We start from the raw sequence: 27,303 nt of genomic DNA, 5'->3' as shown, positions 1-27,303 counted from the left end.
TGCCCTCAGCTGACACCCCCAGAAAAGACTTCTGCAACCCAACCCTTGTCCTATTCTCTTGGGTGGTGGACCAAAGATCAGCAACAGAGCTCTGGATCAGGCCACAGGGCCACTGCCTTGTCCCGGCTCCTTCATCCTTGCCACCTGGCTAGTCAGATGCCCCCCAGGCAGGGGGCTAGGAAGACCCCCGCCCCTGCAGCACCTCCCGGGGCTCAACCGCAGCCTATGGCGAAGGGCCGCGTCGGTACGGGGCTGCCGGCCAGAGGCCACTGCGGGGTTGGGGAAAAGTGGTCCTCTCTCCGCGGTCTCCAGTCGGGGCCCGTCGAGGAGGCGTCGCATCTGCCCCCGGCCAGCCAGCCAGGAGCAAACCTGTGCCGGGGTGGCGGCGGCGGGAGAGGAGAGGAGCAGCCCGCCCGGGGGCTGGCAAGGAGGCAGCCCGCTCCGCTGGCCCCTCCGCCGCCGGCTGCCCCTCGGAGCAGCTTCCCGGCTCCACCTCCGCGGCCTCGTAGCCAATCCGGCGCGGCCGCCCGTCGGAGGAGCCTCTTCGCCCGCCGGACCCGCCTCCTGCCGCCTCCCGCCCCGTCTCGCCTTCGCTCGGGCGCCGCGCAAAGGAGGCAGCAGCGCACGGCCAGGACGCGCAGGAGGAGCAGCCGGCGATGGAGCGCGCCCCCCGGCAGTCGCCCCTCTAGACCCCGACGCCCCGCTCCCGAGTCGCCGCCCGGCCCAGTCGGTAAGTCCGCCGCCGAGCTGGCCGCTCCCTCGACGGCTCGCTCGCTCGCTTCTCCGGCTCCGCGTTCGCGCTTGCAGCCGGAGCGTCTCCGGAGAAGTTGGCGGGGCAGCGAGCGGGGAGACTCTGCCAAGCGCGCCGCGCTCGTAGGTTTGGCTACTTGCACGGGCCAGCCAGGAGTCGCCCGTCCGCGCAAGAAGGCGGCCGCCAGTCGCGCATCAGCCTCGCCTACCTCGCAGGGCTGTTGTGCAAGGCGAAGCCCTCCTCTAGCGGTGGGGCCGGACTCGCTGGCCCGATTCCCAGCAGAGAGGGGCAGCTCGAAAGCCTGTTCCGTGGCGCCTCCCCACGGACAGAGCCTGCGCTGGGCATGGACAAAGTCCCGGGTCGAGTCCCCAAGTCGGGCTGGGAGAGCGAGCCTTGCCAGAGACGCGGGAGGCGGACTCCGGAGCTCGGTGGGAGCCAACTCCTAGGGCTCGAGGGGTCTTTGCCCCCCCTAAAATATTTGAGGGCCCTGGGCTCCCCCCAAATTAATGGGCATTGCCATTCAAGTGGTGCGTGATCGATTATGCGGTGCCCCCAATATTTTATTCAAGTTGGCACCCAGGCAGCAGCTCCCCTTGGTAAGTTGGCAACCCAGGCAGGGCCCAGGCTCCCTCTCCTTGGACCAATGCAAGGGGCTCCCAAAACAAGGGGCTTCCCCCCCCCTTTGCCTGCCTGGCCTGGCACTCCTGTACAGTGATCTGGGTTCAGCTCTGGGACAGAGCATGTGCAGAGTGCTTTTCCTCCCTTGCCACTACCAAATTATCTCACTGTCATTCCCAGGGAGTATTCCTCCGAAAGCTGCGTCAAAAGGGCACATCATTTTTATGGGCCTCCGTCAGGACAGCTCCCAGCTGGACTGGGGCCTAGGGTCATCTATTCTGCTGCGCTTAATGGCACCCCAAATCTCACTCCTGGGGGGCAGCTGCACGTCCCCCCAGATGGGCCCAGTACCACTTGCCTTTTCCCTTCCCGCTTCCCAAGCCAAGCAGGTCTGGGAAGGGAACTCTGAGCCAAGATTCAGGAGGAGGGGGTTTTGGGGTGTCTTGGCCGACGCTGGAGAAGGAGGCTTGGGAGAGCCAGCAAGGGCTGGCAGCTCCCTCACTGCTGGCGTCAGGCATGGACTCCGGGGGCCCCTATGCTGAGCTGGGGTGAGAGATGTGGGTTGCCTCGTGGAACAAACATGTAGGAAAAGAGTCTGGCGGTCTTCCCTTCTCCTTGAGTGGGAACACCCTTTCCCGCTCAACGTTTGGGGGCTGGCTGGGCATTTTTGCCCTGCCCCCCCCGCACGGGTTCCTTTCTCTTCTCCCCCCTGCCTTTTCCAGCCCCTGTGTTTATTTTCTTCCGTACTTTATGAGTGGGATTCTGGGAGGTTCTGTAAACAGAGTGTCAGAGGCAGGAAGGAGCTGTGTGAATGAATGACAAGCCATCCAAGCGCACCCTCACCCCGACCCGACCTGGGGTGGCTCTGTCACTTCCGGCCTGCTGCAGGACTGCCACCCACGGGGGGGCCGAGGGAGAGGGGTGCAGGTCCCAGGGCCACTGTGCCAGGTGCCAGCTTCTCTCTCTGTGTGTGGTGCCAATCAGGAGAGATTGTGGGGAAAGGTCTCTTCTTCCATTCCGCTGGCCCCTGGTGTTGCCGGGGGCCAGGCTGGGGCTGTAGCTTCGCAAGTGACCACTTGGGGGTCTGGTGCAGGGCATCAGGCAGAGGTGCGGCAGGGGGCCTCCGGCTCATTATACATGCATGTGTCCCTTGGGTGCTTGTGGGAAGGGCAGGGCGGAACGGACTTTCCCTACTTTATGGAGACAGAGAATTCCTTATCCCTCCTTGAGGGTGGCAGGGAAACCGTAGCCTGAGACTTGGCTTGCGTGGGGGAACTAGACTGCAAAAGTTAACCTGGCCAAAGCAGCCAGTCTCTCTCTAGGAGCTGTCATTTTGTGGGGCGATGGGGGGGCAGGAGTGGCTCTAGAGGTAGAAATCTCAGGTCTCAGAGCAAACTAAGATACTCAGGATTCCTTGAGGAAATCTGCAGTATAGAGATACAGTAGTGAATCTAAGGAAGAAATGTATTTTGTTTGTAAAAAATGATACCGCCTTAATAGAATAATGAAAAAAAAATCTTAAGTAGTTTAGATAAAAAATGCAACAACAAATTATGTTTTGGAATTATTCTTCAAAACAAAATCCCCTTCACTGTCCACCTACCTCTCCCCAGTCACCCCCTGGACCAGTCAATAAAGGCCTTGGCATACTTTTCTGTAAGTTGGCACAGAATGCGTGATTGCTTCAAGGAACAAGCTGCTTTTTCAAATGCTACAGGGCTCCACGGAGCCACAGGTTCTGAACGCATTTCCGAGGGATCCAGGGCTTGAACTGGATTGTGCTCTCTGCTACGAGGGAAACTGAGGCAGGGCTGGTGCCAGCGAATGGGTTGTGTGCTCAACAGATGTGCAGCTGCTGCCCTGCCACTTAGGGGCCCTGCATATGTTGCTGTTGTAGCTGCTCGGGTTAGATACTGCAGGGTGGGGGCCGGGGGTCTGCAGGCCACGCATGTGCCACGGCTGGGGGCACAATGCCCAGGGAGGAGGGGAAGGAGCGGGCAGGGTGGCACAGAGGGCACCTGAGGCTTGGTAAGCTAATATCCAATAATTTAGCAAGCCCAGCCCAACTGCTAAAACAACCTGCAGTACAGTCATACCTCGGGTTACAGCCGCTTCAGGTTGCGTTTTTTCGGGTTGCGGACCACAGAAACCCAGAAGTATCGTAATGGGTTACTTCCGGGTTTTGGTGGTCACGCATGCACAGAAGCGCTGAGTCGCAACCCGCGCATGCGTGGACACGCAGACACGGGTTGCGAACGTGGATCCCACATGGATCACGTTCGCAACTCGAGTGTCCACTGTAGTTGAATTTGGATGGTTTAAGAGAGGTAAAGGTGATGGTTTGTGCCCCCACTATGCACCTTGTTAAGACAGACGTAAAGCTGGAGAGCAACAGAATAGTAGAGTAGAATGGGGCACCCAAAGTTCACCTAGTCCAACCCTCTGCAATGCAGCCGTCTCAACTAAAGCATCCCCGACAGGTGGCCACCCAACCTATTTTCAAAAAGCTCCACTGAAGGATTGTCCACCACTTCCCAAGTCATTCTCCTTGCTCTTTATGATTACAAAATAAGAGCCCTGATGAATCACACTGACAGCCCACTTAGACCAGCACCCTGTTTCCAAGAGGGGACAGGCAGGGGCCTCTACCAAACTCACAGCCAGGCTTGAAGGCAACAGTCCTTGCTTCCCCTGCTGCCCGAGCGGCTGGTGTTCAGAGGAATGCCCCCTCCAAGACTGGCAGGTCCTCTGCACTAATTCACGGCGATCGAGGATGCAGAGCCAAATAAACCTTATAACTATCACTTTTGGGTCATGGCTCAGCAGCAGAAAGCTCTTCCTTTGTACCTGTATGCGCCCCTGCTCTTAAATCCCTGGTCAGGGCTGGGATAGAGCCACCCCTGCTATTCTGGGGGGGCCACTAAGCGAGATGGACCACAACTCTGAATCGGCAGAAGGCAACAGCTTCTGACTTAAGAGATAAATATGCAGTTCTGAAGTGAAGAGTTTTAATAGTACAGTCATACCTCGGGTTGAAGTAGCTTCAGGATGAATATTTTCGGGTTGCGCTCCGCGGCAACCTGGAAGTAACAGAGTGCGTTACTTCTGGGTTTCGCTGCTCGTGCATGTGCAGACACTCAAAATGACGTCATGCGCGGAAGCGCCGAATCGCAACCTGCAGACGTGCAGATGCGGGTTGCATTCGCTTCTGGATGCGAACGGGGCTCCGGAACAGATCCCGTTCGCATCCAGAGGTACCACTGTAACACTCTAAAATCTGCTGCCTGCTTAATCAGAAAAACAAAAAATTGATGAAGAGTTGTTTTTAATCAAAGAGAACACCAAGAATATATATATAAAGACTGCTGGATCAGGCCCATGGCCCATCTAATCCTTCACCCTGTTCTCCCAGTGGCTGCCCAGCTGCCCAGTGGGAAGCCAGGGAGCAGAACATGAGCACATGGGCAACACTCTTTCACAAACATTGCTGCCTCTGTAGTCACTGTGGCGAGTGCCACCAATAGCCATCTCCTCCTCCATGAATCTGTCTCATCCTCTTTTGAAGCCGCCCAAGTTGGTGGGCATCCCTGCCTCCTGCAGGAGGAAGTTCCACACGTTAACTACACGCTGCATGAAAAGGATTTCCTTTTTATCTGTCCTGAATCTTCCAATGCTCAGCTTCATTGGAAGCCTGTGAGTTACACCAAGCATAATTTTACACATTTCTGTCGCGCTGCCTCTGAACTCCCTGCCATGGGAGCAGATTCACCCAGTGCTTTTCCAGCTGCACTGGCTCCCGGTGGAGTACAGGGTCAGGTTTAAGGTGCTGGTTTTGACCTTTAAAGCCCTATACTGCCTAGGACCCTCGTACCTACAAGACCGCCTCTCCCGGTCTGCCCCGCGTAGGACCTCAAGGTCCATACAGAGCAACGCCCTCGAGGTCCCGGGCCCTAAGGAAGTCAGATTAGCCTCAACCAGGGCCAGGGCCTTTTCAACACTGGCCCCGGCCTGGTGGAACGCTCTGTCTCATGAGACCAGGGCTCTGCAGGATCTGATTTCTTTCCGCTGGGCCTGTAAGACAGAGTTGTTCTGCCTGGCCTTTGGCTTGGAATCAACTTGATTCCCTCCCCCTCTTTTTTTCCTTTCTCCTTCTGTGATGGAACTCCTATTTGGGGACTTTTTTCTGGCCCACGTAGGACCAGTCTGGATAGTTGGCCTTGGGGAAGATTTGACGTTTTCATCCCCCAAAAGTTTTTGATTTGAGTTTCTACTGAAATGAGGCTGCATTTTAATGTTGCATTTTAATCTTGTTTTTAAGTTGTATTTTAATCAATTGTTTTTATACTTGGTGTTATTTATTATTATTAGTATAAAAAGTCCCAGACTTTCCCACCTTTCTTCACCGCAGCTCCTCACAGCGCCTCCTGAGCCACCCAGTGACCCAGTCCAAAGTCAAAACAGGTCACCTTTCCACCTGGCAGCCCCCAGCTGGCTCACCTGGGGGGGGTGCCCCTTCCGTCCCTCCCTCCCTGATGCTCAGCCCGGCCTCTTCCTTAGAAGCATCCCAAACCAGAAAGGCAGCAGCTGCCTCACAACATTGGAATTCTCATTAGTTGGTCCTTGGGGAGCAGCATTCCTGGCGGTGTGTGCAAGGCAGGAGAGTGCGCAAGGCAGGAGGGTGCGCAAGAGGTGCGCCAGCCCTCCTCCTCCTCCTCCCACGCAACTGGCTCTGGCCGTGCGGAGCGGCTGGAATCAGTTTCTTCTTGGAAGGCTGGGCTTCCTGGCTTGCCTGCTCCGGAACACCTGAGGGGAGCCCCAGCCATCCGTCCCCCCATGCCTGCCAGAGAGGAACGAGGAGGCTGGGCTGCTGGAAAGCAGACAGGAGAGGGGAGAAGAGGAGGGGAAGCAAAGGGCCAAGGGGCTGGGCGGGCAGGGGAGGCCTTTCTGAGCAGCAGCGCAGCTCTGCGTTGCCCAGGGATTGCCAGAGAGCAGTGCCAACCTTGGCTGCCCAACTGATGCCCAGAAACGAACCCGGCAGAGGAGAAACAAAGGCAATGGGCGCATCTAGCCAACTCTGCAAGGGAACCGATGGGATCCTTGTGGATTTTTAAGCAGAGGCCAGGTGGCCATCTGTTGCAGAAGATCAAGATTCCTATACTGCAGAGGGTTGGACTAGATGATGCTCAGGGTCCCTTCCAAGTCTAGAATTCTATGATCATGTCAGAGAACGTGAGCACAGTCAGGAGTCCAGCAGGGATTGGAAACAGCTTGACTGGACAAGGTAGCTGAGCATTGACTTGCTCCATGGCAAATGAGTGCCTGTATTTGCCAGGCGAGAGGCCCAGCGCAGAGAAGCCGGGAGAGAGCCCTGTGAGTGGGCAGCTGCCCAAGGAAGCCTCTGGCGCTGTTCCGAGAGGCCACTGGCACTTGCCCTCCTCAGGGTGGATCCTGCCACTGCCGCCACCTCCCTTTCTTCCTGGTCTGGCGGCTGCTCGCACCAAACTCCAGCAGAGACGGCTCAGAGGCCGGCTGGCCTGAGCCGGACAATGGCTGTCTTGTTTGTCGTGCTGGCGAGAGGAACTTGCCAGGAAGGTGAGCTGGCAGGAAGCGTGTCCAACAGGCACCTAAGAGGCAGCTCTGTGGCAGACTGTGGGGGGCCCAGTGTGCGGCAGAGGCAGGGGAAAAGGAGCCCCAGCCTGCCAGGAAAGGGTTTGCCCATGTGGCCACCGCTCTTCTTCATGTTCCTCCAGCAAAAAGACCAGAAGATTCCTTTGACATGGCCTCCCCTGCCCTGTGCCAAGGGGCTGGGACACCTGGCATGTGGCGAGGCTCTGTGTTTGTGTGGAGAGCCAAACAGATAAACTGAGGGTGCCAACATGGTCAGGGAGCCCCCCCTCCCCCCAAAGGGGGGGGAACCTTGCACAGTTCTCTTCCCTCGCAGGAAAGGCAGTTTTAGAGGAAAAGTGAGTAAGAGGCAACGTGATTGTAGTTTATAAAATTATGCAGGGCGTGGAGAATGCGGACAGAGGAAAGTTTTCCTCCCTCTCATAACACTCAAATTCATGGGCATTCAGTGAAGATGAATGCTGCACAATTCAGGATGGATTAAAGAAAGTCCTTTTTCAGACAGCAGATATATATATATATATATATATAGAGAGAGAGAGAGAGAGAGAGAGACCAGGGGTCAGCAAACTTTTTCAGCAGGGGGCCAGTCCACTGTCCCTCAGACCTTGTGGGGGGCCAGACTATATTCTGAAGGGGGGGAAATGAACGAATTCTTATGCCCCACAAATAACCCAGAGATGCATTTTAAATAAAAGGACACATTCTACTCATGTAAAAACACGCTGATTCCCGGACTGTCTGCGGGCCGGATTGAGAAGGCGATTGGGCCACATGCGGCCCCCGGGCCTTAGTTTGCCTACTCCTGCTATAGACTATGGAACTCCCTCCCACAATTTGGAGAGCTTTAAAAGAGGGTGTTGAGACAAATGCAAGGAGGACGGGGCTATCGATGGCTCTGCTCTGCCCCCGAATGCCAGTTGCTGGAAACCTCAGGAGAGGAGAAGAGGGCTCTTGCGCCCGGAGCCTGCTTGTGGGCATCTAGTTGGCCCCAGGGAGAGCAGGAGGCTGGCGTGGGTGGGCCATGGGCCTCATCCGGCAGGCTCTGCTTATGCTCCCTGCCTGCAAGGAACTCTCTCCTGTGCGGCACAGCGGAGGGCACAGGTGCCATCAATGCCAAGGCCTCTCTGGTAGCAGAGGTGGCGCTGCAGCCCTGCCAACCCAGCTGACTCGCTGACAACCCAGCCGCAGGAATGCAGGTTGGCCAGCGCCACCCTGAGCTAATGACGGGTTACCTCTGTGTGCCTGGCTAAGGATAGCCTGGTGTCCTTGCGGCAGCTGCGGTCAAGGCCAGGAGGGAAGGGGAGAGGGGCAGGTGCCACTGGTCACCTTCTGTGCCCCACAGAGGGGTGACAAAGCAGGCTGCAAAAGGGGGCCCTGAGCCACTGATGCCCAAATGACCCTGAGCCATTGCGGCTTCCCTTGTGGGCGCTGTGCTCTGCCTGGGGGCAGCAGAGGAGAGCCCAGAGGCCCAAGAGAGTTCAGCGGCTGAGCCCCAGGAGGATGGCCAGAGTGCGAAAGATGGGGCAGCTCTTGCGAAGGAGAGACAGCAAGGCAGAGGCGGCTCGCGGAACCTGTCCCTGCCAAGCCCCGAGGAGGAGGAGGAGGGTGGAGATCCGCCCTGCAATTAATCCTGCGGCAGGCTTAATCCTGGCACTGCGGTGTCCCACTCCTGACCTGGGTTGAGGCTGCGCTTGGAGGAGCCGTAATTAAAGGGGCAGCAGCGACAGCAGACGTTACTCAGCAGCCTGGATGTGGCAGACACGTCAGCGAAACCCGAGCCCTGCCGTTTCCGAGCAGCATTCCAGCGGGCAAAGGCTGGTGCTGGGCACTCCTCCCAGTGCCCTCCCAAAGCCCTCCTCGTCTGCTGCTGCTGCTGCCCTGGTTATGTGGCATGGCTCTTCCTCCCTCTCCCCCACCAATCCAATTCCCCAACTGGGGCCCAAAGCCCGTCTCAGAGGCTCTTTTTTGACTCTCCCTGGGACCAGCACAGACCAACTATGGTTGCCACAAGCCTCAGGCTGAGCGGGGATGCACTAAGCAACTTAAGCCGGATCGGGGTCACGGAAGAAGGGGGAGTTTGGTCAAGCCGTGTAGTAGATGAAGGACATACAGAGAAAGCCAACCCTACTCTTAAGACAGCAGCCGCCACCCCCTTGGTGGGAGGGCAGACCTCTCCCCAAACTAGCCTGTGGCCTCATGCCATTGTGTGTGTGAGGATACACTGGCATGGGGTTTGAGTGCTGGTCCTGTGAGCGTCTGTTTGCAGAATGGGGCAGGGGTGCCACCCTCCTCCCGGGCCCAAATGTCTCAGGCCAGGCCTGCATGCAAACAGCGCCTGCTCCACTAAGTTCCCCTGAAATGGGTGAGGCTTTCAGGCCCCCCCAGTTTTGCAGAGTGCGGTGCAAGCCTCTCTCTGCAGGGCTCTGGGGAGCCCCAGAAGCAAGGGCCCCTAATCCCAGAGGGACCTTAAAAGCGACTTGAGTCCATGTTGCTTATGGGTCTCGTAGACCCCATTTGAGTGGCACGACTCAAATTGATATTTTCCCCGCAGTAGCTATTTCCGCCATCCCAAAGTTTGACATTTAGCAGCAGAGATGCTTTAAAGATTCTGTGGGGATCTGTTGTGGAACAACCCCACTGGTGAAGATAACAGGGGTCACCCAGACCTCAGTGCTGGTGGCAAGGCTTGGGAGTTACAGCTTCAGGGCCCCCCAGATGTAGCAGGGCCCCAGAGGGTAAAGGTAAAGGGACCCCTGACCATTCGGTCCAGTTGTGGCCGACTCTGGGGTTGTGGCGCTCATCTCGCTTTATTGGCCGAGGGAGCTGGCATACAGCTTCCAGGTCATGTGGCCAGCATGACTAAGCCGCTTCTGGCGAACCAGAGCAGCGCACGGAAACGCCGTTTACCTCCCCTCTGGAGCGGTACCTATTTATCTACTTGCACTTTGACGTGCTTTCGAACTGCTAGGTGGGCAGGAGCAGGGACCGAGCAACGGGAGCTCACCCCGTCATTGTGGGGATTCAAACCGCCGACCTTCTGATCGGCAAGTCCTAGGCTCTGTGGTTTAACCCACAAGACCACCCGCGTCCCAATAGGGCCCCAGAAGCAGGCATGCAAAGCCTGAAATTCCTTTGCTCTTCTTGCCTTCTGCTCACGCATCATGCGCAGGCGGGATTGCCCCGGCTGAGCGCAGCGAGGGCCCCAGAACACACTGCGCACTCTGCCGAAAGGGAGAGTGAACTGGGAGAAAGGCAGCATTGAACACGGTCCCCCCCCTTCCCCGTCTCTCTCTCTCGCACGTGCAGAGGAGACCCCCACTTGGCAGCTCTCTGCAGAGCCCAGGTGTTTCCAGTGCTGCCTGGCCTACTGACAGCCCAAGAACGCCGCCTGCACTGGGGCGGGGGGGGGGCATTGATGGTGTCAAGGAGGGGCCTGGCTTTAAGGAAAGAATGAGGTGGGGGGGGAGCCCAGCATGTGCAAGCAGAGCCTCTGATGTGCTGCCAACCAGCCCCCCCTCCCAGCCTGGGGTGGTGGGGTTTTTTTTTAGCAGGCGCAGGAGGGAAGCGTTAGGAGACGCCTTTGGTTCGGGTCTGTACATCTTGGGAACAGATGCATCTATCGCAGCCACTACAGAGGCGCTGCGCATTCCTGCGGGACCCAAGTCCTCCCCCCCCAAGCCAGGATTGGGGGCGGCGGGAGGCAGCGCGCTTTGCCCCGGAGGCCACAAACCCCACAGAGTTCATAAGGCAACTTTCTCGCTGCCAAGGGAGGAATGGCCTTGGAAGTCTCCCTTCTCCACATGACCAAAGGCAGATTGCAGCTGCCCTGCGGATGTGAATACTCACATGGGGGGGGGCGCAGAGAAAGAGGATGCTTTGGCCAGGATCTGGGGAGCGGAAGCTGCCTTATTCCACCAGCCTGTGACCAGGAGGGGTCTTGCCAGGGCAGGAAAGGGCCCTTCCACACAAGCCCCATTCCTCAACAACTCCCTCTTCCAAGCCAAATCTCCCCTTGCAGACCTGCTCCTGTTGCAACAGCCATCGGGCCTCTCACTCAATGCGCCCCAATCAACCACTTCCTTGTTTTTCCAGTGACTTTTCCTAATCAATCCAAGCCGTGCGGCGATTAGGAGCAAAAGCGGGCTTTGCAAGCGTTTGGGAAACTCTTTATTTTTTGTCGTTCGCTCGCAACGCAAACACAAAAACCGCACAAACGCACACACGAAACCTGCACAGACAGAAGACCTGCGGGAGAGTAGAGCCCAGCAATGGTCCTCTGTGAGGTGGGGGCAAGAGAGCAAGGCTGTCCCTGGGCCAGCTGGAAGGAACGGCTGAGAGCTTTTTGGACCCGGCTCCAGGATCCAGTCGACTGAGCGCTGAGCTCATCGGGCAAGAATGAGCCTCAAAGCCACAGCGGTGTGCAATTGCGTGTGTGTGTGTGTGTGTGTTCACCTCTGCTAATCTGGCTCCAGCCTGGGCAGTGCACTGACCCTTCCAGGCCTGGCAGAGCATTCCCCCCCCCCCCCGCCGCTCTGCCGCCAATTAAGAGGACTTTCCTGTCTCAGATCCAGGACAACAAGCTCTCCTAATTAGTAATGAGCCCATTTTCAGGCTCTGATGGAGCTTCTGAGTTGCAGCAGCGCCTTCGCCTTGGCGCATGCCCAGTGGCTGCAGGGGGGGGGGTTCAAGGGGGAGAAGGCTGCTCCCCCACCAGAGAGGAGAATGGAGAGAAAGTTGAGCCAGCAGCTCTGGGGTGATGGGGGGGGGGGGGGAGAGAGACAGCATCTTAGTTTACACTAGATTCAAGGTGGATTGGAAGCACATACAGTATTTGAAGTGGGGGGGGGGAGAAGCTAGACAAAGGCCAAACCATTTTACTTTGGGGGGAAAGCCAAGTATTGGGGGGCAGAGGAGTATAGAATTGTGCACAGCATGGAGAAAGTGGAAAAGAGAGACGGCTTTTCCACTCCATGAAAGTGAAGGCCGGGAGGAAAGTCAAAAGGAAGGACTTATTGACACAGAAACGTAGAACTGGAGAGCGGGAAGGGACCCTGGGGGTCATCCAGTCCAACCCCCTGCAATCCAGGGATCTCAACGAAAGCATCACAATACAGAAACAGCATTTCTAGTGAAGGTGGCAGGTGTGTTTGTGTACCAGCGTTGGGAAGCCCAGCTAGAGAAGGCTTTGCAGTGCGACCCACATCCTTGTGGAACTCACTGCCACAAGATGTGTGGATGGGGACTGGCTTGAGGGGCTTTAACTGGGGATGAGACCAATTCCTGGAGGGTAAGCCTGTCTCTGGCTACTAATCATGATGAAGACAGATAGGGAGATGTGGTAAGATAAAGAGATATAACCTCTGGCATCAGAGTCCGTCTTCCTCCAAGTACCAAATTCTCAGAAGGGGAAGCAAGGGGAGGCTGTTGCGCCCCAGTTCTGGTGCTGTGAGCATCTCAGGGACATCTGCCTGGACATGGCAGCAAACTTTGATCCCACCCCGCAGGGCTGGTTTTGTGTTGCCTTTCTCTGGGGCTCAGCAGAGGGCAGGAGCTCAGGAACAGCACTGTGGGCAGCTTGCAGAACCTCCTGTACTTTTGGCTTGCGAATTCCCCTCTCGGACCTTCACTCTGCCGGACACACATTGCCCCTGTTGTTTGCTCCCTATTGCACTGGCTCCCCGGTGGAGTACAGGGTCAGGTTTAAGGTGCTGGTTTTAACCTTTAGAGCCCTATACGGCCTAGGACCCTCGTACCTATGGGACCGCCTCTCCTGGTATGCCCCACAGAGGACCTTACGATCCACAAATAATAACGTCCTGGAGATCCCGGGTCTCGGGGAGGTTAGGCTGGCCTCATCCAGGGCCAGGGCCTTTTCGGCCGTGGTCCTGACCTGGTGGAACTCTCTGCCACAAGAGATCAGGGCCCTGTGGGATTTGACATCTTTCCGCAGCTTTTTGTATAAGAACTAGTGCGAAAGAGGCCTCCCGGCATTCTCACAGGCCCGTATAAGATCAGCGTACACAGCTGGGTCTGATGAGCATTTACTCTTCCCAACCCAAATCCTGCAGAAAGCCATCTAATTCAGATTTTAATTTTATCCTGACTTGTTTTTAAGAGGTGATTTAATGATTATTTGATTTTATATCAATGTTTATATTTGATGTTAGCTGCCCTGAGCCTGGTCTCGGCTGGGGAGGGTTGGATACAAATAAAAGTTGTATTATTATTATTATTATTATTATTATTATTATTATTATTGCCAACCCCAAGGCAGCCCTCCTGGGAGGAAGAAGTTGGTAGCAGCTGCTCCCATGGTAGATTTGGGTCACCATGAAAGGGCAGCAAAATTCCCATTATTCAATTTATTCTTGCGTTTTCACTGGGGCTGGGAAACCGGCAGTGGGCAGGAAGAAGGGAGATTCTGCCGCAGGAGCCAAAATGCCTCCTTGCCGACTGGTTTATTGCTCAAGTTGCCATGGAACAGGTTCAAGGGGGTTTGGGGTTCCTTTTGGATGAGGTCCAGCAGCTGCAACTGGATGTACAGGGCTGGGGGTAATCAAGGATGTTCTTTGACCTTTCTTGCTTATCCGTAGGTAAATGAGGAGTTCCTGACAGTGGCAAGGAGGCTGCCTGGCAGCTCCCAGGAAGGAGGGGGGGGCTTTGCTTGCTCTCCCACCCCCATCCTCACCCCTAATCCTGACCGCGAACAGGATGCCCGGGAGAAACCGGAGAGCCCTGACCCTGCAATCAGGCCGGGGTCAACCCCACTTATCTCCTTGCCAGCAAAACACAGCAGCCCCTTCAGGAGGCCTGGGCTGGCCTGTCAGCACCCCCCCCCCAGCACAGCTGGCTCCCATTACCCACAATGCTCCAGGCCAACCTTCGCCCCAGCAGAGGGGCCCCCGGTCTGCCTTCACCTGACAGGTTAAGAGATTGCAGAAGGAACAAGAGGGCAGGTCGAGGGGGCAGGGGAGACGGGGGGGGGGAGGCAGCGACAGAAGAGAGGGAGGCTATGGGGCACCCAAAGCAGGCAGGGGGAGGGAGGAGGGCTGCCAGGAGAGGACCCTGCAACAGCTGCCTGCTCCGCCCTGGGTAGTAAAGGGAGAGGAAGCCCACCCCCCAGCCCACCCCCCATGCACAAACACACACCGGCTGTGGCTGCAAAATCTGGCATCAAGCATCAAGGACCAAGAGCTCTTCAGTTGGGTGAACCCATTAAAAAGACATTTCAATTACCGTATTTTTTACACCATAGCACTCACTTTTTTCCTCCTAAAAAGTAAGGGGAAATGTCTGTGCGTGTTATGGAGGGAATGCCTACGGGTAGCATGCCTGCAGATTTTCCTCCTCCAAAAACTACGTGCGTGTTATGGTCGGGTGTGTGTTATAGAGCGAAAAATACGGTAACTAAAAGCCAGTTAACTAGGCAGCAGACTTAAAATTCTCTGGGGAAGCGGAGGGCTTCCTTGGAGGATTTTAAGCAGAGGTTGGGTAGTCGGGGATTCCTGCCTTGCAGGGGGTTGGACTAGATGACCCCTGGGGTCCCTTCCAACTCTACAATTCTTTGAAGCTTTCGTATATTTACGCGTTGCCTTTAGAGGAGGTGATGACGCCTGTACTGAGAGGATGCCCTGACGCAGGTGACACACACGTGGGCATCGTTTAAATCAGTGTTTCCCAACCTTTTTTGGGCAAAGGCACACTTGTTTCATGAAAAAAATCTCGAGGCACACCACCATTACAGCCCCGTGACGTCAGCGCGCAGCGTCACGCCGGGAGGGACATGAATTGCTAGCAAATTACATAATCACCTCCTTGAGGGCTGGCTCATCTTCTCCGAAGGCAGAACCCCATTAATTAACAGCACAGACTCACACCATAGCCAAGATGAGGGGGGAAAACCTCAGTCATGCACAGTCATGCACATGTGGGGGCTAAATGAGGACGAAGACCGGGCAGAATGCAGGGTTCAAATCACCCCACCTGGCCAGGACAATCCCTGGGTGCCCCCTTGGGCCACTCGCCTGACCCACCTCGCAGGGCTGTTGTTGCGAGGATAACACGGGGAGAACCACGCGCGCCTCCGGGAGCTCCTTGGAGGAGAAAGCGGGCGATGAATGCAATGCACGGAATATATGAGAGGCGACCAGGTTTTGCAGGTGAGGGGCCCCCGCCAGCCTCCGCTTCCAACACCCGGCGCAACGACGCCGAAGTTTCCCCCGGGCTCGGCTCGGGGAGCAGCGCTGCTCCCCCCCCGGCTCCCCTTCGCCCTCCCGGCTCTCTCTGCCGCCCACTGGGGACCCCCCTCACCTGTCAAGTCCGGAGCGCCGGTGGAAGTTGCATGCATGCATGCAGGGCGCCGCGTTGCCATTGCATTGCACTGCACTCCATGCAACGCCTGCACGCATGCATTGCCTTGCACGCCCGCCAAGGGGTCACACAGCCAAAGGGACTGCGGCGTCAAGGAGGGCAGCAGGGCGGGCAGGCCGGCCGACCGGGCACAGCTCCCAGCTTGAAAGGGCAGGTAGGAGACGTGGGCAGGATGGAGCCCAATTCCCAGCTGGCCTCAAGAGCAGCCAGGCAGGTGCCTCGGAGAAGTTCAAACGCAGGGAACAAACGCCAAGGTGCTTTGTTGTTAAATATTTGATTTTTTTCCCCCCAACCTCAAAACAAATAACCGTATACAATACCAGTGCAAGACTGGCTTATTACGTAAAGCATTTCAACCCAGGAAATCCTGCCCAAAGCCTTTAACGCAGGACGGGCACACCTGTCCCTACAAAATACAAAGCCGCTTCTCATCCAGATCTTTCCCCAAGCCCTTTGTCTCTCTCGGGTGACTTCTAAGCTTCTCCAAAGGAGCGATTTGGCAGACCAGATCCAGTACCACCTACTAGCTCAAGGGACCCCAGTCCAAGATTCCCACCGCCGGCTCCCTCGCTGCCTAGCAGCAACTGAAAAGAAGTTGGCACGGAAGCTGTGCCCCTGCTGTTTGCCCCCCACGCCAGTGCCCTGGTATTCTGAAATCCAGCCTTCTTCTCAGCATCCATATGCACAGAGCCTCATGGCTGCCAAGAGGGCCACACGCTGCAAATGGCTCTACACCCAGTGCCCAGGGCCCCCCCCCAGATGTTGGGGACTACAACTCCCACCCCACCCCCAGCTAGAGGTGATGAAAGCTTCAGCCCAAACTTCAGAGTGGGCACTACGTTGGCTTCCCCATCAAAGCCTTCCCTCTCCGCCTGTGGCCGGCCCCTGCCATTAGGCGAGAGAGGGAGGTGGTTGCCCCAGGTGGCGGCTGGTAAATGTCAAGAAAGGGCAGCAAACGGTTATTTAATTTAGTAGCCAGGTATTTTTTGCCTGCAGGGAGACGCACTTCTGGGACTTTGTGTCTGGGGTGCCAAAATAACTTGGCCAGCCTTGGGAGGTAGAGAGCTGCCTTGCACTGGGAGGGGCAGGATTCTGGGTTTGGGAAGCAAGCCTGGAGGAGACAGAGAGGGATGCGGGTTAAGAACTTAATTCGTTCCGGAGGTCCGTTCTTAACCTGAAACTGTTCTTAACCTGAGGTACCACTTTAGCTAATAGGGCCTCCTGCTGCCACATGATTTCTGTTCTCATCCTGAAGCAAAGTTCTTAACCCAAGGTACTATTTCTGGGTTAGCAGAGTCTGTAACCTGAAGTGTATGTAACCTGAAGCGTCTGTAACTGTACATTGCATGGAAGAGGGAGAAAGTCTGGAACCAATGGATTCAGGTTACAAGAAAAAGATTATGACTAAATATCAGGAAAACGTTTCTGACGGTCTTCTTCTTTCTTCTTTGGCGATCCCTCGTAGCCGAGTAAGATTGTCTTCCATGAACACGGTCTTAGCAGTGAGTCCGTAAGTGGAGGCCAATTCTGGATCCACACGTCCTTCCACAGTGGGGACATCAGTTTCCGGGTGATAGTTGATCATGGTGTGGATTTGCCCAGAGGAATGCCTTCCTCTTGGCACGTTTCTCCCTTGTGTCCTGAGTTCGAGCGTCTTCAAAGCCCATGACACCTTTGGTCAAGGCTGTTCTCCAACTGGAGCCCTCGCAGACCGGTGTTTCCCAGTTGTCGGTGTTTATACTACATTTTTTTAGATTAGTCTTTAAACCTCTTTTGTTGACCACCAGCATTGTGCTTTCCATTTTTAAGTTCGGAATAGAGTAGCTGCTTTGGAAGACGATCATCAGGCATCCGCACAACATGCCCAGTCCAACGAAGTTGATGTTGACAGTATAAGCTGTTTGACAGTGGAACAGACTCCCACAAGAGATTGTGGACTCTCCTTCCTGGGTGGTTTTTAAGCAGAGGTTGTATGACCATCTGTCATGGCTGCTTTAGCTGAGATTCCTGCATTGCAGGGGGGTTGGACGAATGGCCGTCGTGAGTCCCTTCCGACACTATGGTTCAATGAACCACACTCTCTCCACAACAGCCCGGCAGGGGGCTGGACTGGATGACCCTTGGGGTCCCCCTCTCACTACACAATTGTCAGAATTGTCGACACTGACTGGCAGTAGTAAGGAGTGCCCTTTGCCTCTGAGCCTGCCTGGTTCTGTGGCCCTGAGCACCATTACTGAATCCTGCCTTATGGAAAGCATGTGCTGTTGCTCTTGGGTTTTTTTTATAAATATTTATTAAAGTTTTCACAATATTACATAATAAAAAAGAAAAAAATAGGAAATAAAAAACAGTTAAAAATAATTCCATCTTTACATCACTTATCTTTCATTTACTTGTTTCCCGGACCTCCTCATACCTTCCTTTTTTGTATTCCAGTTCAATTTATTAGTTCAGCAATTCCTTTCCCTGCTTATTATCCTGATCTTTAATCTTAATATATTATAACATTAAATTTTTACCTATTAAAAATCCAATTTTTCCATATTCTTTTAAACCATTACAGCTAGAAACCACTTAACTTCAATCCAACATCATTCTAACATTCCTTAATTTTGCAATATTTCTGTAAGTAGTCTTTAAATTTCCTCCAATCTTCTTCCTTGCTCTCTCTCTCTGTCGCTTCCCCGCCAGCCAACTTTCAGGGGGCGCCCCCAAGTTCTGTCATTGCAAGAGGGGGCAAAAATGCCCCTCCCCACCGATTCCCTTCAGGAGATTTCTTCCCTGGGAGACCATCGGTCATCTTGCCAGGGAGGGGGTCCATCCCAGGCCTGCCCCCTCCCCTCCTCCCTCCAGCTGCACATTCCAGCCTTTGTTACCTGTCTGTGTGGTGCCAGCTTTGGGGGAACCATTCCAGAGCCCCCCCCCTTTGCCGAAGTTCATTAGCTCACTTATTAAAAGGGCTGACAGACATGCTGAGAAAGCAGCAACCCCCCCCCCCCGTGACCCCATCATGCTTTGGGGAGGGGGCATTCCTGAGCTGCCCAGGACCCACTCCAGCCTCACTCCCACTTCAGGGAGCAAGAAGGGGAGTTCTCCTCTCCCTCTGCTCTCCCCCCCCCCACTAAAAAATAGAAGGATTCAATCCATGCCTGCCTTAATGGCTGTGCTAAGAACACAGAGAGGAGCCAGAATCTCAAAGATGTCGAGGGGACGGGCCCTGCCCTCCGTCATGGGGTCTGGGGGATCCCACTGCTCCCTCCTCCTGGGGTGGGCAAGGGTGGCAGCCCTGGGAGGGGGGGGTCCCAGGCCAGGAAAGAGCCACTGAAGGTCTCCAGAGTGAGCAGAGTAGCAGAACCACAACTCTTCCGCTTGGGCAAAGTAGCGTTTCCTGCCCTGGGTGCCCACCTGCACTTTTTCCAGTTGAGAAATCACTTGGAAAGTATTGCATCCAAACACAAAAGCTAATGCCAGGTGTTTTTTGGGGGGTGGGGTGGGGAGGAATCCACGTGTGGGAGGCTAGATGCCTTCCCAGTTCAAACCCAAACCCTGGCATGGCTTGCAAGTTTTGGGGTCACCTCTTTCAGACACTAAAGCACTTCCATGTGTGGCTGTTGAAAACAAATAAATCTGCCCTCTTTCCCTTATGGGGTATCCAAGAGCCCATATAGAGTCCTTACATAGGTTCCCTATTGGTAGGAGAAAACAACAGAGGCCAAGCAGAGAATATTGAGAAGCAAAGCAGCTAGTAAGCTTGATCTTTATTGATCTGTTCCAACAGGGTGCTCCCCTCACCCGCAGGAAAGGAAGAAGGACCCCCAACAAAGGTGTGCCCATCCTTATATAAACTTTTGAAGTTGCCACCCTGTAGATCAAGACCACCCCCAGAAATATCATACGTACATCACAGAAGGGGTGTAGCTCAAGACCACCACCACCCCGACACATCATACCTACATCACAGAAAGGGCGGTCTACAGCAGAAATCTGAGTGCTTTGTTTACCTCCTGTCTGCCAGGTTACCTGTTTAATGGTCACTTGACTGGACTGCCTGAGGAGCCTGGCCAGTCTTTTGCAATGATAAATACTTAGTTCCTGAGCCAGGTCAGGCTCACACCCTATTCATATCTTAAATGTGCCTTTAAGACAGGATTTGTGAGGAAAGAGACAATGGGGAGGTTTCCCACTTTGACTTTGCAGAGAAGTAATTGAGGTCAGTTTGGGAATCAAAAATGGTTTCAGGTCGGTCTTCCTGTGCTGATCTATGTACGTGCTTGGTTGGTACGTTTATGAATATTTAACATATATCTAAGACCTCACGCAGGTGGCGCTGTGGGTTAAACCACAGAGCCTAGGGCTTGCCGATCAGAAGGTCGGCGGTTCGAATCCCTGTGACGGGGATTGCTCGGTCCCTGCTCCTGCCAACCTAGCAGTTCGAAAGCACGTCAAAGTGCAAGTAGATAAATAGGTACCACTCTGGCAGGAAGGTAAACGGCGTTTCTGTGCGCTGCTCTCGTTCACCATAAGTGGTTTAGTCATGCTGGCCACATGACCTGGAAGCTGTACGCCAGCTCCCTCAGCCAGTAAAGCGAGATGAGCGCCGCAACCCCAGAGTCAGCCATGACTGGACCTAATGGTCAGGGGTCCCTTTACCTTTAAGACCTCAAAATTCCTATCACAGGGTCCACTTGCAGGAATGAGCCCCACCCATGAGGCAGCCCTGTGCATCAGGAACTGAGAATCTCCAATCCACCAGGGCTCTTGATTCATTCCTTTCCAGAGCACTCTGCAAGCAGCCTGGGTATTCAGCACCTTTAAACCCGGCACTCAGCGCCAGCCCTGCTGGGATTGGCCCTGCAGTGGAACTGCATGGGGGGAGGGGCATGAAGCACCTCTACAGTCCGGCTGCTGGCTCTGACCTCACCTGGCCTCAGGTGATTGGCAGGTGCCCACTATGATCCACCTGTCCAGATCTAGATATGTCCAGCAAACCAGCTCCAGCTCCTGGTCTACTTGTCTACTGGGCAGGGGCACAGAGAGGCATCCGCTGCAACTCTTTGGGAGTCTGTGGGATTCAGGAGCCTGGGAAACTCTCAACCCAAGACAAGGGCTGCTCTTGAGATATGGGAAGGAGCCAAACAGGAGTTTCTTCCCCCCCCCCCTTTCTCCTTCTGTGATGGAACTCCTATTTGGGGACTTCCCCGGCTTTTTTTCTGGCCCAGATAGGACCAGTCTGGATAGTTAGCCTTGGTGAAGACTTGACGTTTTCATCCCCCAATTTTTTTTTTAGTTTCTGTTGAAATGAGGCTGCATTTTAATGTTGTATTTTAATCTTGTGTTTAAGTTGTATTTCAATCAATTGTTTTATATCTGAGCTGGGGAGGGTGGGGTATAAATGAAATTTATTTTTATGATTATTATTTAGTCACCCCTCTGGAGAGGGCAGGGTTCCTCCTGGGCTTTTGACAGTTTTTTGGGGGGGAGCCACATCCTCATGGAGAGAGGGGAGTGCGTGTTTTCTCTCCAGATCTTCCCCACCCTTTCTTTGCCCCCCACCCACGGGTGTCCGTCAGCAGCACCCAAAGGCCAGGGGTTTCCAAATGTTTGCTCCATTTCCCTTTGTTTCCTTGCTGGGGGGCTCTCTTGCACAAGTCTGTTCCTCTGCTCTTTTCCGGTGACCTTTGGAGACATGAAATGATGACAGGCTAGGCTGAAACCCCCCCCTCCCTCTGAGACATTGCTAATATATACAAGGAGGAGAGAAAGGTTACGCAGGATGAAATCATCAGCTGGAGTGAGAGAAGTGGAATGACACTGGAGTGTTTTGACCCACGATTGCCCGCCTTACAATGCGCAGAAAAACGCTCTGTGACTTCCCAGGGACTTGGCAGCAAGGGAGCAAGATGGGGTTTTCCGACTAGTCACAAGACGCCTCTGTGCGACCAGGGAGATGTGGCTGCAGTGAGACATGCGCCACTCCCTTTGGAGGGGGAGCGCATGGAGCTGCTCTTCTTCCCCCCCCCCCGGGTGGGAGCCATCTCTGCCCATCACAGGGAGCAATAAATGTAAGTCGTAGAATTATAGTGTTGGAAGGGACCCCGGGGTCATCTAGTCCAACCCCTGGGGGTGCAGGAATCGCAACAGAAGAATCCCTGGCACGTGGCTATCCAACCTCTGCTTGAAAACCTCAAACGAAGGAGAGTCCATCACCTTTGGAGGTTAAGTGCATCGCATTGTGCATACCACCAGAAAGCCCTTCCCAATACTGAGTCAGAATAATAGTAGTAGTAATAAATGGGGACACGGGTGGCGCTGTGGGTTAAACCACAGAGCCTAGGGCTTGCCGATCAGAAGGTCAGCAGTTTGAATCCCTGCGACGGGGTGAGCCCCCGTTGCTCGGTCCCTGCTCCTGCCAACCTAGCAGTTTGAAATCATGTCAAAGTGCAAGGAGATAAATAGGGACCGCTCTGGCGGGAAGGTGAACGGCGTTTCCGTGCACTGCTCTGGTTCGCCAGAAGCGGCTTAGTCATGCTGGCCACATGACTCGGAAGCTGTATGCCGGCTCCCTCGGCCAATAAAGCGAGATGAGCGCTGCAACCCTAGAGTCAGCCACCACTGGACTTAATGGTCAGGGGTCCCTTTACCTAGTAGTAGTAGTAGTAGTAGTAGTAGTAGTAGTAGTAAAAATTTATTCCAACCCTACCCATCTTGCAACAAAATATTAAAAATACAATAAAGTATCAAACATTAAAAACTTCCTTAAACAGGGCTGCCTTCAGATGTCTTCTAAAAGTCAGAGAGTTGTTTATTTCCTTGGCATCTGATGGGAGGGCGTTCCACAGGGCGGGTGCCACCACCGAGAAGGCCCTCTGCCTTGTTCCCTGCAACTTCGCTTCTCACAGTGAGGAAACCGCCAGAAGGCCCTCGGAGCTGGACCTCAGTGTCCAGGCAGATCGATGGGGGTGGAGAAGCTCCTTGCCGTTTGGATTCATGGGATTGGGTCCAGAGCAGCAGAAAACAAGCTTCCTCTATCTTGCAGGGGGCAGCCCTTCGGACGCCCTTCCTCTATCTTGCAGGGGGCAGCCCTTCTCTCCCACCCCCTCTTCCCTTTTCCAGCCTTGGATGCAGTTTGGGTAGTAAAAACTCCCCGTATGCGGAGCCCTGAAGATGCCTCTGCCGGACTGAGGCCCCGGGGACTTCCTCCTGAATCCTCCTGCCCAGAGCCAAACGCAGCTGGGGGGCTGGCAGGGCAAGGGCTCCCCCCTCCCCGGGCTATGGGACGTCCAGTTTGCTGCAGCTGGTGCAGAGCAGCCCTGGGGGGCAGGCAGGAGACGCAGCGCAGAAGGAGGCTGGGTGGGGCTCCCTTGACTCTGCCAGATGGCTGTACCTCACTTGCCTGACTCAAGCGATAGACATTTGGGGGCAGGGGCAGCCAAGGTTCGATGCAGGGGCGGCAATCTGGGGCAGGCACACACACCCCTTCAGCAGCTTCAGAGAGAGCTGCAGTGCGCCGACTGCATGGGGCTGTGTGCCTTTATCCGTAAGAGGAAGGACGCCTGCTTGGCATGTAGAATGTCCCAGGCCGGGCTAAGAAAGGCAGCCCCCTATTCCCTCCCTGGTGAGCCTGGCAGAGGCACCACATGCCAGGGGTGGGCGGAAGTGGGGAAGAGTAACAGATGCGGGTCTTTGAGCTGCTGGTCTGTTTCCTTTTCCTCCCTCTTCGTTTCGCTAGCTGACTCCCTGGCACAACAGCCTCCAGAGCTGTGGCAAGAGCCGTAACGATGGCCTGTCCTTTCCAACAGGGGATTAAAAAATATAGTTTGCAAATCCACCTCGTGCCAGAGTTTCTGATTCTGGTTTTGCCCAATTATCGCAAAATATAAGCTTTGTCGTTTCTGGCATGCCCAAACCGCAGACTTCATTCGAACCATAATTAAGCTTTCGATTAGGTTTGCCCCAGTAATCGCTTTTGACTTCCAAAAAAATCCTCTATAAGCAATCTCCACTACTGGATATCAGCAAACAACTGGGAAGGAGAATCCATAAAAATTCTCTTAAGAATTGTTTAACTAGTGGTGTCGGCACCGACTCGTGTTAATCTCGGGGTTGTGGGTTCGAGCCCCACGTTGGGCCAAAGATCCCTGCATTGCAGGCGGCTGGACTAGAGAACCTTCGTGGTTCCTTCTGACTCTACAATCCTGAGATCCTCTGATTCCCCTGTGACCCCTGGGTGTCCATAAAGCAGGAAGTTAGGCAGCACCAGGCGTCACCTGAGGACGGGGGGGGGGCAGGACGACTGGCCAAGGAGAGGTGGAACCCCCCCCTTGCCCAGGTGTAGTTTTTATGATGGAATCCACCCCACCCCCCTTGTTGCATGAGACTGAGCCCATAGACCAGGGGTCCCCAGACTAAGGCCCGCAGGCCGGATAAGGCCCGAGGGACTCATTTATGCGGCCCGCAGAGACCCCCGCCGCAGCTCACTGCCACCACCCGCTCTTACCGGCTTCACTGCGCGGCTGCCCACTTCTGGGTCAGAGGAGCACCAGAATTAGCTTGTGCACATGCGCAAGCATTATTTCTGGTGCACATCCAGGTCGGAGGAGGCCCATGCAGATGTGCACAAGCTTTTTCCAGTGCTCCTCTGACCCGGAAGTGTGCCGGAAATAGCATGTGTGCATGCGTATGGGCACAAGCTCCCCCGCCCTCTGGCCCACCGCGCAATCAGCACTGGAGACACCGGCCCGAGGCGCGGTAAGTTTGCTGACCCCTGCCATAGACAAATAACCTCCCAGTTCCTAAGGAAGAGTAAAGGCAGGGGGTAAGAATTGTACACTATTGCTTTGAATGGCGGGGCGGGGGGTGTCTCACCAGAAACATGCCCCTGCCCCTGCCTTGCAGTACCTACCACAATCCCTTCCAGCACTAAACCCTCACCATGCCTCCTTCCCCGGGCACAAACCCAGTCGGGCTCTGCCAGCAGAATCCAACTGGGCTGCGAACCAGATTTCCAGAAGGGCTACTGTCCAACCTGTCTCTCTCTTTCCCCCGCAGGAGCTGCGCCATGAGGCAGCTGGCGCTCTGGGCGCTGCTGGTCCTCCCCGCTGGGATCCTGTCCCGGGGCTGCCCCTCCGAATGCCAGTGCGGCCAGCCCCAGACGGTCTTCTGCATTTCCCGGAGGAGCCACGCCGTCCCGCAGGGCCTCCCCCCGGACACGGCCAACCTGTACGTCTTTGAGAACGGCATCCGGTCCCTGGGCGAAGACAGCTTCGCGGGGCTGCCGGCCCTCCAGCTGCTGGACCTGTCCCAGAACCTCATCGCCAGCCTCCCAAAGAACGTCTTCCGCCCGCTGGCCGGCCTCCGCAACCTGGACCTCTCCTCCAACCAGCTGCGGGAGGTCACCAACGAGAGCTTCCACGGCCTGCGCCTTCTTGAGCGGCTCTACCTGGAACACAACCAACTGCAGCACATCCACCCGGCCGCCTTCGACTCGCTGGAGAACCTCCTGGAGCTGAAGCTGCAGGACAACCAGCTGCGGACACTGCCGCCCCTCCAGCTGCCCGCCCTGCTCCTCTTGGACGTCAGCCGGAACAAGGTGACCGCCCTCGACCCGGGCGCCTTCCGCGTCCCCAACCTCGAGTCGCTGAAGATCGCCGGCCTGGGCCTGGGCGAGGTGGAGGAGGAGCTGCTGCGGAGCGTGGCCGCCCTGCACGAGCTGGACGTCTCCGACAACCTGCTGCCCGCGGTGCCCTTGGCTCTGCAGCTCCTGCGGGGACTCACCAAGCTCAGCCTAGCCGGCAATGCGCAGATCTCGCACCTGCGCCCCGAGGACTTCCGCGAACTGCGCAACCTGCAGGAGCTGGACATCAGCAACCTGAACCTCAGCAGCCTCCCGGGGGGGTTCCTCGCCTCCTTCCCCCGGCTGCGGGCCGTGGCGGCCGCTGCCAACCCCTTCAACTGCGTCTGCCCGATGAGCTGGTTCGTCAGCTGGGCCGCCAGTGGCAAAGCTCTGCTGCGGAGGCCCGAGGAGACTCGCTGCCACTTCCCACCCAGGAACGCCGGCCGGCTGCTCCAGAGCCTGGAATACGCAGACTTCGGCTGCCCGGCCACCACCACCAGCAGCAGCGTGGGCACACAGAAGACCGCCGGCCCAGATGTGGCCGAACCTGCGCCCAGCCGCCCGGGTGCACCCAGCACAGCCAGCCCCACGGAAGCGACATCAGCCACCTCGCCCACCATGCCAGAAGGCCTGCCCAGCGCGGAGCCTCGCCTCTGCCCACCGGGCACCTGCCTCAACGGGGGCGTGTGCCGGCTGGATGCCCGGAACCACCTGGAGTGTGCCTGCCCTGTGGGCTTCACCGGCCCCTACTGCGAGACTAGGGCCCGGGCGACAGCCATGCCCACTGCCGCCCGGGTACCCGCCCCTCCCGAGCGGCTGGCCATCAAGCACGTGGGGGGCACCTCGCTGAAGGTGGACCTGCAGAACGAGGCCTGGTCGTCCTTGGAGCTGAAAGGGATTCGCCTGACCTATTGGAGTCTCTCTGGGCCAGACAAGCGCCCTGTCACCCTCCGCCTGCCGGCCTCTCTGCCCGAGTACACCGTGCGAGGCCTGGCGCCCAACTCCTCCTACCACATCTGCGTGGGGCCGCTGGGGGCCAAGGCGCACGAGGACGACCTGTGTGTGGAGGCCCGCACGTTGCACCTGACTCACCAGCAGCATGCGCCCGTCACCCAGGGCAAGGGCACCAGCCTGGCGCTTGTGGTGGTGCCCGCCGTGGCTTCCGCGGTGCTGCTTGCTGCTGCCGTGGCCGCTGCTTCCTACTACGTGCGCCGGAGGAGGAGGAGGAGGAGACAGGCGCACGCCGCCTCTGGAGCTGCCAGCCCGCTGGAGCTGGAGGGGGTGAAGGAGAACGGGGACCTGGGGGGCCACGGCCAGAAAGCGGCCCCCAATGGCCTGGAGTACGAGGTGCCGCTCATGCAGCCGCAGACAGCCGGCCGCCCTGCGCCCAGGACCCTGCGGCCTTCCTACTTCTAGTGCCAAAGAAGGAGCCGAGCGAAGCTGGCAGCCGGGGGCAAAAAATCAGGTCCCAGCCTGCCTCATAGCAACACGGAAGTCCCCTAAGGCGTTCCGAGCACAGCACCCCCAGGGGTGGACCCCATGCCGTCGGACTAGGTGGCCGCTTAGCCGTGGCCGCCCCAGGGATGCCCGGAGCGTGGCCAGGGGCCACGGAGCAAGGCAAGAGGCCTCCATGTTCTGGCAACGAAGGATCCTTTTGCTGAGCCGGGGGCAAGCAGATGAAGGAAAGACCAGCAGCCCCTTCTGCTGGGGGGGGGGCCTTGAAGTCGGGGTGGGGGGAGGGGGCACGAGACGGAGCTCTCTGGGGGAGCTTATCGGGAAACAAAGCTTTATGGACGCTTAGAGAATATTTATAAGACAGGATTATGTCCCATTTCTTCTGGGAACAACTCTCTTTTCTAACACGGACGGAGCCTTTTTTGTAAAAACCGGGCTGTGTAAGCGTTTTTGTACAAAAAATAAAACATTTTAATAGGAAAGAGGTGTTTCTGGAGTGTGATGAGTGGGCAGAGGGGGGGCTCGAGGCTTGTGTGTGGCTGGGGTGGGGTCCTCGCCCACTGCCATAAGGGACGGTGGCCGTAAGGGGGAGGTGGGGGTCTTGCACTTGGGGAGGGTGGGCGGGAGGCTAAGGACTCCCCCTGCACTCAGGGACAGGGGCGAAGACCACTCCTACATGAACTTCCCGCACAGCGAGGGAGACCCCCCCTCCAAGACGGGGAGACTTATACCGTGTCCAAGGTGCTTTAGTTAAGATTCCTGCTTTGGGGGGGGCACAGCTAGATGACTCTTGGGAGTCCCTTGCAACTCTTAAGACCTGGTGATTCTCATACCCTCCAAGTGTCCCGGTTTTCCAGGGACACTCCCG

General features: G+C 56.2%; 2 protein-coding genes and 1 long non-coding RNA gene across 3 annotated transcripts in view; 1 reads left to right on the top strand and 2 right to left on the bottom strand.

Annotated features, from left to right (window-relative positions):
- LOC309518981 (coronin-7-like) overlaps window positions 1–27,303 on the bottom strand; it is a 119,209-nt gene that overhangs the window by 28,395 nt on the left and 63,511 nt on the right. The gene's annotated exons all lie outside the window — the stretch shown is intronic.
- VASN (vasorin) lies at window positions 607–26,917 on the top strand. Its single transcript, XM_082199748.1, has 2 exons — window positions 607–730; window positions 24,416–26,917. The coding sequence occupies exon 2, from the start codon at window positions 24,426–24,428 to the stop codon at window positions 26,394–26,396; it is 1,971 nt and encodes a 656-aa protein (XP_082055874.1). The 5' UTR covers window positions 607–730; window positions 24,416–24,425; the 3' UTR covers window positions 26,397–26,917.
- Window positions 18,857–27,303, bottom strand: part of LOC309519199 — a 31,778-nt gene continuing 23,331 nt past the window's right edge. Inside the window, exon 2 of the long non-coding RNA XR_014213747.1 lies at window positions 18,857–19,626. This is a non-coding gene — a long non-coding RNA (uncharacterized lncRNA). The remainder of the gene's footprint in view (window positions 19,627–27,303) is intronic.

The sequence above is a fragment of the Podarcis vaucheri genome (assembly GCF_965113315.1).
Source record: "Podarcis vaucheri genome assembly, chromosome: 14".
In the NCBI taxonomy this organism is placed as follows: domain Eukaryota; kingdom Metazoa; phylum Chordata; class Lepidosauria; order Squamata; family Lacertidae; genus Podarcis; species Podarcis vaucheri.
The sequence above is the reverse complement of the archived record's forward strand: the minus strand, read 5'-3'. Positions and strand labels throughout refer to the sequence as shown.